General features: G+C 42.1%; 1 protein-coding gene across 8 annotated transcripts; it reads right to left on the bottom strand.

Moving 5' to 3' along the window:
* Positions 1-2,207: 2,207 nt before the first annotated feature.
* On the bottom strand, positions 2,208-11,670 carry RNF6 (ring finger protein 6). Of its 8 annotated transcripts, none has more exons than XM_027677850.1 (4): positions 11,562-11,670; positions 7,692-7,904; positions 7,089-7,196; positions 2,208-5,030 (listed from the first exon to the last, which is right to left on the bottom strand). In XM_027677850.1, exons 2-4 carry the CDS (start codon positions 7,882-7,884, stop codon positions 3,313-3,315), a joined length of 2,019 nt encoding a protein of 672 aa, XP_027533651.1. In that variant the 5' UTR covers positions 7,885-7,904; positions 11,562-11,670; the 3' UTR covers positions 2,208-3,312. The 8 variants fall into 8 exon arrangements, with proteins under 8 accessions (XP_027533651.1, XP_027533656.1, XP_027533653.1 ...); XM_027677855.1 differs by lacking the exon at positions 11,562-11,670 and adding an exon at positions 11,450-11,546; XM_027677852.1 differs by lacking the exon at positions 11,562-11,670 and adding an exon at positions 10,555-11,105.
* Between the last annotated feature and the right edge of the window lie 1,516 nt (positions 11,671-13,186).

Below are 13,186 nucleotides of genomic sequence, written 5' to 3'. Positions count from 1 at the left end.
AACTGAGTTAAATATTTCATTTTAAATCAACTGTTATTTTAAAAACTTCTGCCCACATTCTGCTATTTACTTCCCTAAAAATAAATCACTTTTCCCAATGTCACCAACTAACATGTCACTTCTTCCACAGAAGTAGCCAGCCTGATGCCAGTACTGATACCTGTGCACCCTGGAGTAGGAGCTGACCAGGACACTTCCTTTAGCTTAAGGATATAATGCTGCTCATCTGTAATATTTCTTTATTTTTAGCTTTCCTTCATAATTTCTGTAAGCTATACTCTAATTAATACCTGCATACAAGACAGCCAGATGGGGAAATAAATGCTTATTTAAAAAAAAAAAAAAGATAGATGAGAAGTAAAATTTTTAAGTTCAAAGCAGATATTTCTCTCACAAAAGTACTAATGAACAACTAACTACCACAAAAAAAATCAGCCTCCATGAAGTAACTCATGAAGAAGATACATTCTTTAAATACAGGAATTCAGAAGCATAGAGAAAAAAAGACTCCAAGGCATATAATAGAAGATAAGGAAAGATTTCCTAGCAGGTCAGTAAGTGGACCTGAGTCACTTGGTGCTCTGAGAGAGGCCACATTTGCAGGGAAAGAGAGGCACTAAAAAGCTGACTTCAGGTGCATAGAAAACCTTAATTCTCACATATCCCAGTTTTGTCATACTCAACTTCCCAAGTGTTTAATATATCTCAGTTTAAAGTGAAACCAGGCACTAATTTGCACTGGGTTTCTAGGAAAGATGAGAAAATAAAGCCCAAGAGCTGGACCAGCTGGGTGGCCAAGTTGACCTAGTACCTGGTGCTAGCTTCTCTGATCCCTCCATTAATCTCAGAGATTAAACAGTTTATCTTCACTCTTAGGACCTGTATCACACATGAGTGGACATGCACATCCCGTTTCTAATTCCTTCAGCAGAACAGAAGCCTCCAGGACTCTCCGGAGAACAACCCAACACAGCCGTGCAGGTGTCAGCCTGCCCAGCCTCATGCTGGTTCTGCACCCAAACTCAGGCCTCAAAGCTGCTGAACACAAATCCTCTCCTTCACTCTCCTGCCCAACATTTCCCATAGAGTTGCTCCCAGCTGCCTTAGGAAGGCCTTTCAAACTCCGCTGTGTCAATCAGTTTCTCATTGCCCCTAATTTCTCATGATCTTCCTGTCTACCACATGAATAGGGTGGAAGGTTTGATCCAGGCTAGGCCACCTTCTCAGCACACTTAGGAATAGCCAGAACTCAGCACCAGGCAGCTTTCTGCTGCAGGCCAGTTAAGCCAACATATGGTAACACCTACTTTCCAGTATACATTTTTATAGCAATAAGAGCTAACTTCACATTAATTGACAGGCAGGAATTGCACAGATAACCAAATCATCACATGTGGTTTAAACCAAAAGCCCAAGAGGTGCAGAATCAGTCCAACAGGTGAATCCCTCATGCAACACCTGATGCCAGAAATGGTGCAAGAACAGTGAGTGTATGGACCTACCACCACATATAGGTTACAAATTCCACATTAGATACATCAAGACAATAACTACAGGAGAGCCCAAATTTGTTTTTGAGGTTTCCTGTACAGAATATGGTGTTAGGATTCCACAGCCTAACTTAATAAACCTGGCTGGGAACTACCTAGCTCCTGCTGCCTTCTGTGCAAGCCAGTTATCCAGAAGCAGGTGAGATGTGTTCATGAAATGGAGCTCAGAGAGGGTGACAAATACAGTTCCACAGCAGTTAGAAGTGTTACTTTGGAAAGGGAGAAAAACATGCTAATAGGAGCTGTTAGAACAAGCCAAGAATTTCACTGGGAGAAAACTTCAAACTGGGAGGTGTAAGTGAAGTAAATGCAAAATATCCATGAGAAGATGTAGATTATGCTGAAATTTCAAGAGGAATGAATGCAGTGGATTATTGGATCATTTGCATCTTAATGAGAGAGAAAAATAAAGATTTACAAGGGGAGGGAAGAAAAAAAAAGAACATAAACCTGTGGCATTCCAGAATTTGAACACTAGGCTTTGGTATTTCTTTTTGTAGGAAAGGATTAAATAAAACTCAGCTACAAATATTGAACAGAGCTGAGGAATACCAAGAAAAGAATAAACTGAAAACAGACTGAACATCAAGAATAAGAAATCATCTTACCAATCTATAGGATCTTACCAATGAACAGTAATTCATACAAAGCCTCCAGTATTTACTTTGCAACTTTATTTCAGTGGAAGTTATTGGTATAAAATTTAGTATCTAATTATACAGATACAAGGGACTTCCAGGGAAGCTTATTTTGTCCTCTTTAGTGTCTTTTGCCATTTGGTCCTCAAGCATGTTTCAAGAGGACAAATATTACATGTGTACCTTTAATTTCTGTACAAAAGCACTTCAAGTCTTTGTTTTGTTCTTCTGAGTACAATACCCAAAACATGCATATTGTAGACAATATAATAGTCAAGGAAATATTGTCCTTCTTTAAACTAAGGCAGTTAAAACCCCAAGAATATCAATTCAGTAATTTAGAAGAGTAAAAAGGCTTCCTCAGTGCTCATTTACTCTTTGAGCAAATAAGTAAGACACAGCCTCTTGGAATTACCAGATTTGATTGCTGTCATTATTGAGAAGACAGATTGTCAAGGACAGCATTTAATTATGTACATTTTACAATGCCACTAACCCATCAACTTTTGAATATGAACATCAGCATTAAGAACTGTGTAAACCTACATGCAAAAATTGCAATAGAATTTTTTTAATAGAACCAAATTGGCAAGTTTTTGGAAAGGATATTTCAACATTAAAAAAAAGTCTATTAAAATAAGCACTTCAAGTAACTTAAATATCTTTAGCAAACATGTCCAGCAAGAAACTTCCTGTAAAAGAAATTGTTCTTAGAACAAAAAGCTAACAAATGGCTATTTAGCCACTAATTTTTCAACACAGTGGTGGGTCTGTGTGAAACAATTTGTAATCTAAATAAAGCGAGTTCATTACAATGTTAAAAAACATACATTAAGCAGGACTGATTAACTACTGCATTTCTGTATTTACAAAAGTGCTTAGCATAACAAAATTACCTAAAAAAATATAAACTTTACCAATATCATTTGGTTCTATGTGTATTCCTAGACCTGCATTTGGAAAAAATAGTATTTACATTGCTAGATTTAGACGAGTTTCCTATAATTTTAAAAGAAATTTAACAAAACTCCCCCCACAAATGGACCCCTTTGTAAGTCAATTCATCTGGCTCATTAGAAATAGAGCAGAAGCGAATTCTTGAGAAGGGAGGAGCACAAATAATTCTAGCCATTGTCTGTGGCATTAGACCCCAAAACAGGCTGCCGACAAATTGGGCAAGTGGAATTTTCAGAAAGCCAGCGATCAATACAATGAATATGAAACTCATGCATACAAGGTAACTGCCTTAGTTTATTCCCTGTTGCATATTCATTAATGCAAACACTACATGTTTTACTTCTTTCATTTTCAGTGTGAATATCCCCATAGTTCCGCGTAGAAAGATTGTCAATCTGCTCTTTGGTTAAACCTCTTAAACGATCATCATCATCATCTTCATTCAGCAAGAAGAAGTGGGCAAGTCGAAGTATGGGCAGTGTTCCATTTTCCACTAAGTTGTTCACATCTTGAGACTGCCTGTTATCTTGGTTCTCGTTATGGCGCCCATAGCGTTGACTATCATCCCTCTGTCCATTTCTTTCCCTGCTGCCTTCTGCTGCATGTCCATTTCTCAATGAAACCTCACTTGGATCACTGCTGTTAGCTGAACTTGAGTTATTCTGTGCATCTGATAAGGGATGACCACCTCTCTGCACTTCTGAGTTGGATTCAGTTTCCATTAAAGAGCTCAGTTCTCCAAAGCCTGTCATAATTTGTCTAAGGATTGAGCGAAGAGCCACTGATGAAGGTTCACCAAGCCCAGCTTCTGAAATACGACGGAGAGGTACCCGTATAGTGCTAACATAGGTTCGAATACCTGCCCGTTCTGATCGTGATATTGTATGCCGAAATCCCCCACTGTCACTTTCAAAGGTAACCGTGTTTTCTGACATTCCTACTCTAGAACGAGTTCTACTGGCAATACTGTCACGGTCTCTGTTTTCTCCAGGACGAATTCTTCTCACCTGGAGATCTAGTGTAATTGTTGGATGCCTTCTGACAGCAGCTACTGGCCTACTAGATTCCTCCTCTTCCAAAGTTATTCCCAAGGACGGAGCTACACTGGGAAGTTGAGAAGCCTGAGTGTTGCCTCTTGCTTGCTCTTCGGCAGGCTGTGGAGAAGCCTGAGCTATTTGTCTTCTACTTCTGTTGACTTGCTGTGCACTTCTTTCCTGCCTCTGACCACGTTCCTCAGAGTGAACAGCATCACCTTGCCTTTGCAGCGGAGAGCGGCTTCGACTACTTAAGGTAGACCTCAGCCGCAGAATTTCTAGTCTTTGGTTTGTATTCATCTGAACATTTGTTCTCATTCTACCCCTTCTGACTCTTGTAGAAGTAACTCTTCCCAGCATTTCTCTTCGTTCACCAGCAGTTGCAGAATTATTACGTGTAGTATTATTTGTTTGGGAAAGGCCTGTCAACTCCCTTGTTCTACTCCTAAGCCTACCTGAGACTGCATGAGAGGCTACTTCAGACCTTAGTGCCATGGCACGTCCTAAAAACCTGGTCCTTGCAGCTTCAGTGCTTGCCTCCCTTGCAGCCATGCTCCTTGTTCGTGGGGTTACTGAACCGGCAACTAGTTGACGTCTTCTTTCCAAATACAGTCTGGTAGCATCTATATCGACATACTCCTCACCAGCAGTTTCAAAACTGTTATGATCATGATTTATATTGATTTCAAGACTAAAACGAAACTCCCCACTGTTCGGATTCGTTCGACTCACAGCTCTCCAGGTTTGGTTCCCACTCTGTCCACTGCGAGTGGCATTTCCCGTGCGACGAAATGTGTTAAGCCATTCAAACAAAGAGTCACCATTTGAGTTTTCTCCAAGAACATCAGAATCTGAGAGAAACAAAGAATTGCAAAAATTCATATGACTGCATGCTCAGCATACTACGATGCACTCTAAATCCTCTATGCTTGCTGGGCAAGCTGTCAGAAACAACACAGTAGCAGGACACTTCCTTGCTATGCTAACATATGAAAATATGCTGTATGTAAAAACACCAGCAAAACTCACCAGTTCAACCTAGAATTTTTGTCTCACCAGCAGACATACAAATGAATATGTCCAACTGGCCTCTTTTGAGCAAGTGTTCAGATTCAGGTGATCTACAGTTAGTTGTATTTGTCCAGTATCTGTTCCTTCCTTAAGCTATCAATCTGGGGATATCCTAGTCAGCTCATTTTGATTCAGCAAGAAAAAGCATAACAGATTTAGTCTCCTTTTGGAAAACATTTTTAAAAGTTGTTTTCCCTAAGCAGTGGAATAAATGATCACAGAATCACAAAGGTTGGAAGGGACCTCTGGAGATCACCTAGTCCAAGCCCCCTGCCAAGGCAGGGTCACTTAGTATGGCAAATATGAGCACTGAAGAAATGAGACTGCACACACAGCATGATTCAGTTTTCGAGATTCTCCACAGAACTCTGTCTGCATTCCCCTTTTTACGGTAGATGAGTTGGAGGGGGGGAACCTTCAGGCCCTGGCTTCAGTCCATTACCTGGAAGGTGTATGCCCTTCCACCCTGCCCCCCACCCACGTGGTGCTGAGACCCCACAAAGGAGCACTCACCAGACCACCAGGGAGAGACGGACGAAAGAGGGAGTTTATTGTGGGGTAGGGGTTTATAAAGCTCTTGGGAGGGTCAAGGGGGACCAATCACAGCTGAGGGGTCTTACAAAAAAACAATCAGGTAGGGAGTTAACAGCCAAATAAGGAAGGGGTTAACAAAAGACCAATGAGAGCACCTTAGGACATCTTCCCAGGACACTCCTGCCTGAGAGATAAGGAGTCTTACAGAGGGTGTGGGAAGAAGTAGCAGTGACTCTGCAAAAAGCCATCTTAACACGTGTTTAAACAACATTAAAAACTTCTGATTCACCAGTCCATCTTTGGCAGGACTTTTTCCATAAATCCATTGCTACACCCTTTTATTAGGGTTCTTTTGGTAAACAGCACCTGGTGTTGTCATTCAATTAACTAGAATTCCCAGGACTTTTTGCAAACTCAGTATTTTGATTCATACACTCCTTCTCAGCTCCAAGGCCGAACACTCCCTTTTGATTCCAATTAACTGAATGCAGGTGCTGCTGGCTTAACCTGTTCCCACAACTTACAGCAGGTGACACAGGAACGCATCCAGGTGGGATGCATGGTTTCAACAGATTTTCTCCTTTTGTGCAAATATACTCTTTCCCTACTACAGTATCCACCAGCTCCATTTTCAAATCTCCTCCAACTACAAGCCCAATTGGTTAGTGCTAACTACGTGTATAAAGCAGGCCAATGGTCATGATAACAGTGAAGGTTTTCCCTTGAAGGGATCAAATTACAGTCCCCCTACTCCATCATCTCCCTATGTCCACGAAACCTGCAAGAACTTTGCTATCTTCATTTCTGAGTTGCCAATTCCTCTCCTAAATCTGATTAGAACTGGACAAATGATTAAGCCAATATTACTGGGGAATTGAAGACAGATAATGCACATAATATGAACAAGCCTCACTTGACTGAAAGAAATAGAAATAAAACAACAAGAATTGCAAAACAGTAGAGATTAACTGTTTTCCAATTAACTTATTTTCCAACTGCTCTAATACACGGTAAAAACCTCTAAGAATTGAAGAATTAATTTTTTGTGCTATTACATTTACTAACAAAGGAAAATAGGAGCAAATAATTTGTGGTCAACATAAATCAGTTTTCATCAAGTACTTCACATTTGTTTTCATATCATTAGGAAATCTCAAGATCTTACTTTTTAACAATCCAGTAAGGTGCAATGGAATAAAACAAGACCTGAGATAAGTCTCTCTTAAATATCTGTACTGATATCTGTACAGCGTTTATGCATCATGTACTATGTGTATTTATATATATGAATGAAGAATGTTTACCTCCAACAGTTCTACCTTCACCTTCTCTGTTATCCAGATCAGACTGTGATGCCAGACGCTCCTTAGCCCCCTCCAAGCGTTGCTGCAACTCTTCTGCTGTTATTTCCCCTGAAATAATTTACATTTTGATAAAGCTGTTAGATAAGACGCTATAACTGCCTCAATATAGCCATGCAGAAGTAACATTTTCTACCTTGAATGAAAATCTTCAGAAGGCAGATAAAACTGATGAAACCAGAAAGAAAAGAGCACTAGTGTGAGATTATAATGCAGGTACACAGATAACAGAGGAAGTAGGTCCTGGGGTGGAAGATGAATGTGTCAAGAGTATGCTGGCTTCCAGTAACAACTTAGAGGTCCCCAAAATTGCCACATATCAACAGATATACTTTAATGTACCAAATGTTAATTATTTGGGTTTGGATATTATATACAAAGATGCTACATTTGAAAGTGTAATACTTTTGTTCCGTACGGAGGTTTTTTCCTTTATACAAAGTCACAGAAGTCAGGCTACTTAAGCTATGCTACCACATGTGGTGCCTGACAGCAGGAGCATTACTTCGCGTTACATCTTTTCTACTGAAGGTATCCACATCTTACCAGGAGTGCCAAGCAAGTTGCTGTCTCTCATTAACCTGTAATCTTCTTCGTTGAGCTCATTAATGAACTGGTAATAAGCCTCCTCCCTACCAAGGCGCTCCAGCTGTCGTTGTCTCTCATCTTCGCCACGACTACGCTCTCGTGAAGATGCCTGCTCATTGCCATTTCCTGTGCGGTGTCGAGAGCGATCCATAATAATAATGCTGAGCTGTCCTGAACAAAACCAGAAGGTTAGACTGCGCAGTAATTACAGTAAGAATTTACTTAATTTACAGTAAAGAGTTTCCTCTTTTCATTTTCAATGAAATTAGTTTATTAATAGCTAAAGATGATTAAAGTGAACCAAGCTCCATGTTATTTGTCAAGTCAAACAGAGAAGTTTATTATGCAAATGTTTTACTTGTAGTTTGCTCAAAAATAGCTTCAAGCCCCCTTTCCTCACTAAAAGGACCTATCGGTTGGTATGGTAACTTTAAAATAAAAAAACCATGACAGATTTTTTTTTTTTTTTTAGCTAGGCAAGGATATTTTAGAAAGTTAAAGAAATAACATAAGATCTACGTCCCTTCTTCCAAGTAAAATACAACAACAGTGTGCAGTATTTTACAAGATAAGTCTAACTGAAAACATGGTTCTCTAATTACTGGGCTGCAATTACCCAGTGTAGACTTCTGACAACCACAAGGAAGGTAAGGCTACATATTTCCACAGGGATTTCAGTGGGGTATTTCCATCGGTAATACCCTTCACACAGCACAAAGCCTATGGATTTATTTGTGGTGGAATGACTCTTTTGACATCCTTAAATCATTTGTATATTTTCCTTGCACTCTCTAATCCAAGGATTAGCTACCAAAGGAATACCCATCTCCAGAAAACAGCTGTGAAAGGAAAAGGGCTGTACTAGGCATAGTTCTTCATCACTTTTCAAACACTGAACCAAAGGGTCCACACTGCTAGAAGGCATAAATAACCTTCCATTTCTGTGCCATTACCACCTCTCTCTGATGTGGCCCAGTGTTGAGTCCTATCAGCATCCCAGACCACTTCCCAGCTTTTCTATTTTCTGAAGAAAACTTGCTCTTCAACACTCAACTTAAAAGAAGAAAAGACATCCTTTCAATGCAGCTCCTTGTTTAACAAAAGGCATCTGTAACACCTGCTGAGGCAGACACCTTACAAAAGAGATCACTTCTCTACACAGATCATCAGGCCAAAAAATCCCAACCACAGGGCACCACTCTGCTTGCATGTGGTTAAATACCTTTCGTTTGTTGGGGTTTTTTTGTCAATTCACACACATATAAGAGTCACTTCAAGTTTAAATTATGGGGCAAACACAGAACAGCATTCTCAGTGCACTCCTGATCAGTAATTAACCTTCACAGGACAGGTGATGAGACAACAAACAGACCAAACGAACTGACTATTAGAAACGCATTCAATTAAGAGCAAATCTTTATCAATGCTGCAAACAGATACAAAAAGAAAAATCAGAAAGTGTATTTGCCAACAGCAGAAGCTGGCATACATTTAATAAACGTTTCTTACATTCTTTGTGAGATCCATTCTGATGTATCCTTGGTCTCATTATTTTCCAGACCATCTTACTTCCCCCTGCCAGCCCCTGGTAACTGCACTTCTATACACTTCTTCCCAATCAGTCTTTCTACTCATCTTCCTCCTGTGTCTAACATTGCATTTTGATGCATTTAAAACTTCCCTCCCAGCTCTTTAACTCACTCAGATTTTTTTTTTTTTTTAAGTAGAGAACTTCCCTTCAAGACACTTTCCATTCCCATAATATTTGGGGGGGGGGGGGTAAAATCACTGTTGCCCTCTTGGCTCAGCCTCACAAGCTGTAGTTAACTGCTGACTTCCATTTCCCACTAGAGCTACGCTCAAACCAGGTCACTTCTCAAATCACACTTCTAAATACAAATTTCTCAGGTAGCTCTTTCTCTTACTACCCCGGGTTCCTCAAAACAACACCAATCATTTGACTGTTATCATAACACCCAATCCATACCGCACTAAATACTGAAGTGCCTCTGTCCTAGATGACTTACAACTTGACGAAGGTGAAGCAGGAAGGGGTAAGAGGACAGAAAAAATTCATTTAGTTTCACGTGAGGTTGCTATTTAGACGAAAGCCTTAAAACAACTAACATGTCGACAATGACCATACCAAGTCAAGCGACTTCCTGGGTACATCAGTGTATTGCTACACAGAAAAAAATTATATATATGTATGTTCTTAGAATGACAAGTACATCATATGTGGTCCCCCTCAAACTAAATTTATAGTGTTTTTCAAAAGAAACGTTCTTTACTTTTCAGTTACCATCCACAGAAAATCTGGAAATCTCTTTGATTTTGTGGGTGGTAAAAAAAATTACTCTTTTGTTGACAACTGTATGGTAGGATGATTAGTCACACTCTTTCAATGACTCACTTAGAAACAGTTAAGAAGTGTGAAGTGCTTGGTCGTCCCATCTGTTTAAGATAACTGCACGGTTGACAACTACTATCCTTATTTATCAAAAGCCATCCAAACTAAGTACTTTGGCACTTAAAATGTTTTAGTTGTGAAAGTTGAAGGGTATTATTTGCATCAAAAATGAGGTACTTTGTCACTAAAATATTTCAGAGTATTGAAAAGTTGAAGGGTATTAACTAAAAAACGGAAATCAAAATCCACTTATGACTCAGGATTACTCTTCCTTTGCAGAGACAGGACCCACATGCCAACAGTATACATTTTCTAGAATTTTCAACCTAAGTTTTAGTCCTTTAGTTAATTCATGGTTACTGTGACCCATTCTCGGAAGCTTACAGTTATTTTTATGTATGTAATATATACCTTATGATTTTAGGTTTTGGCCTGTTTCCATTAATTACTACTCCTGCTGTTCAATTAAGCACTCATCTACTGAAAGACTACCACCTGATTGTAAGGCAACTGACTACGGAGTTTAGCTGAGGAAACCTCCCCTCTGGCTCCAGAGGGCTATTTTAAGTATTTCTGTCACACTGCAGCTTCCAGGCAGGATGATCTCACCGACTTCAAAAATTAAAAAAAAAAACAAAAAAAACCCAAACCAACCAAAACACAAAAATAAAAACAAAAACCAATCAAACCCAGAAAACCCCACGCACAGAGCCTGGAGGGCTGGGAAGGGGAGGAAGAAGAAAGAAACGAAGAGAGAGAGTAATAAAGGAACAGCCCGCGGGACACCCAGCGCGACCCAAGCCCGGTGTCTGGGACCGGCCGGCCGGCCGCCCCCCCCCGCACCTCCCCACGCCGGCAGCAGGGCCTGCAGAGGCCAGCACCGCGCCAGGCCCACGGTGTGCGGCCCCTCGGGCAGGACAGGGCAGCTGCCCGGTCGGGCCGGGGTTCTGGGGGTCTCTGTGGGCTCTGGCCCGGCCCAGCCGCCCGTCACCGTGGGGAAGGGGCGGGGTGGGCAGTGACTGACAGGGCTCCTGCCCAATCACCGGGCCGGTCCACGGCCGCCGGCCAATGGTGGCAGGGCTTGGCAGCGCGTGCCCTCCCGCCCCTCTGCCCCCGGGGCTCCCGGCCGGGCCCGGCACGGACCGACCCCGACCCGGCCGCACCGCCACCCTCCGGCAATGCCCGCGGTCCCAGCTGCCCCGGCCTCGCCACCCGCTGCGGTAAACCGGCCCATGCCTGCCGCTCGCCCCAGCTGGGGGGAGCCTGCCGAGAGCGCAGCCCGGGAGACCCGAAAGCCTGTCCCTGCCTGCTGCCGGTGACGGCGCCGACCAGCCTGGCTCAACCCCGCTACGGGCTCCGCTCCGCTCCCCTTGTCTCCCGGCAGCGGCAGGAGCCGCCTCCACCAGGACGATACCGACCCCTTGAGTGGACGAGCGGAGCGCGCTCCAGCCCCGATTACGCTCCGGGCACCGGCTCCAGCTCCAATTGCGGTCCGGGCGACTACCGGCGCCGCCGGCGCAGGTTCCGAGCGCGGGAGAGGACGGCCCCTGCCGCGAGCCCCGCCCGCCGGCGCACGCGCGCTTGGCTCTTGACAATAACTCCCGTGAGGAGTAGGATTATGTATGATCTCTGCTCCCGGGCCTGCTGCTGTTGTAAAGGGGACGCCTCTCCATTTTCCATGACTCTGCCTCTCCTTCCTTTCTTTCTATTTACCTTCCTTTCTGCAGGAATCTCCTGCCTTCTCCATTTTCGCTAAAATTTTCAAAAAAATTAATTGCTTGGTCCCATCACAGAGGCTGTTTTGTCTCAAGCCGCGATTTTAGAAATTTCGATTTGCAGAGCCTTAGACAGAAGTTTTTCCACACGGGATGCTGAATCTTTCACAAATTTTGCATATGCTAATTGTGGATACATTGACATCCACAAAGTTGCTTCTCCGAGTTGCGTCTGCAGATTGTCACAACGCGTGGTGGAAGCTGCCAGGCTATGACTGGAGCGTGTTTCACATCTTGCACAAACTCTCTGAATCAGCAAAATGAGAGGATTTTGTGAGAAGGGTGCTTCAACTACGCAAAAGAACCTTATCCCTAGAATATCCAAACTGCTCATACCACGCTTTAAACTTGCTCATAGAAATAAACAGAGTTGGCGTGTTTTCTGTGCAACTGGTCTGGATACAAAGGAAAACTCTCAGTAATGAATGAGCTGCTAGGAAGGGCCCAGAGCCGCTCTCCAGGAAGATACTTTCACTACACACCCAGAATTTTATTCTGGCTGAGAAAAAGAGTTTACACAAGAGTTACATTTAGGTTTGGTGTTAGTTTACATTCCTGTTGTGCTATGAGGTGGTTTCCATGAGACATATTGACAGCTGGGACACAGTCTTAACTCTGAGGCCAGACCAGGGAGTACTCCTTACTGCTCACTGCATTCAGGAAATGGTAACCTCTTTGTTTTTCATGTTCCTTGCCAAAGTATGAATAATTAGTATTCTATTATGATTTTCTTTGCCTGCATCAACTAAAATATGTCCTTCTTGAAGATCAATTTTACTTTCCTAATGAAAGTCTGTATATAAAGTAGTACCTGGACCCCTTGAAAATTCAGTTTCTTCCCACAATTGTTTTTGATCCTGGTTTTGAAATCCTTTCATCCTACAGTCTGCTTTTGGTAAGCATTGTTCCACTGTCAAACTCAACATCTTCTCTGGTATCAAGCCCACATTTGGACAGCTCACCAACAAGAAATTTATTATTTAGATGGGTGAATGAACCCATATTTCCATACAGAAACCTTACACTGAATTAGTCTATTGTCCACTGACCTGTCCTCCAATGCAGAATTTGGTGTTCATGTCCTGTTCATAGTGATGTTTCGCAACAGCACACTATAACTAAGTAAAGTATTTGTTCATTTTATGCTGTGTTGTTAAGAAAACAAGCCAAGAGTGGCTCTTTCTTGGAATTTTATTACACTGTAGTAATGCTTTCCACAGGAAAATTCTCTTTGCAACTATAATAAAAATAGCCTATGGAGGGCAGCA

Source organism: Neopelma chrysocephalum, unplaced genomic scaffold, assembly GCF_003984885.1.
Source record: "Neopelma chrysocephalum unplaced genomic scaffold, ASM398488v2 Primary Assembly neopelma1_43, whole genome shotgun sequence".
Lineage (NCBI taxonomy): Eukaryota > Metazoa > Chordata > Aves > Passeriformes > Pipridae > Neopelma > Neopelma chrysocephalum.
Note: the sequence above shows the minus strand (reverse complement) of the source record. Positions and strands in the feature narration are given on the sequence as shown.

What these genes read in the sequence shown, in the direction of transcription:
- RNF6 (XM_027677848.1), bottom strand. Translation starts at nt 8,728, where the DNA reads ATGCTGATAGGACTCAACACTGGGCCACATCAGAGAGAGGTG. An exon ending in GGCCACATCAGAGAGAGGTG is followed by an intron (nt 7,900 to 8,686) that starts GTAATGGCACAG and finishes TGTTCAGGACAG; the next exon opens with CTCAGCATTATTATTATGGA. An exon ending in CAACTTGCTTGGCACTCCTG is followed by an intron (nt 7,197 to 7,691) that starts GTAAGATGTGGA and finishes AAATTATTTCAG; the next exon opens with GGGAAATAACAGCAGAAGAG.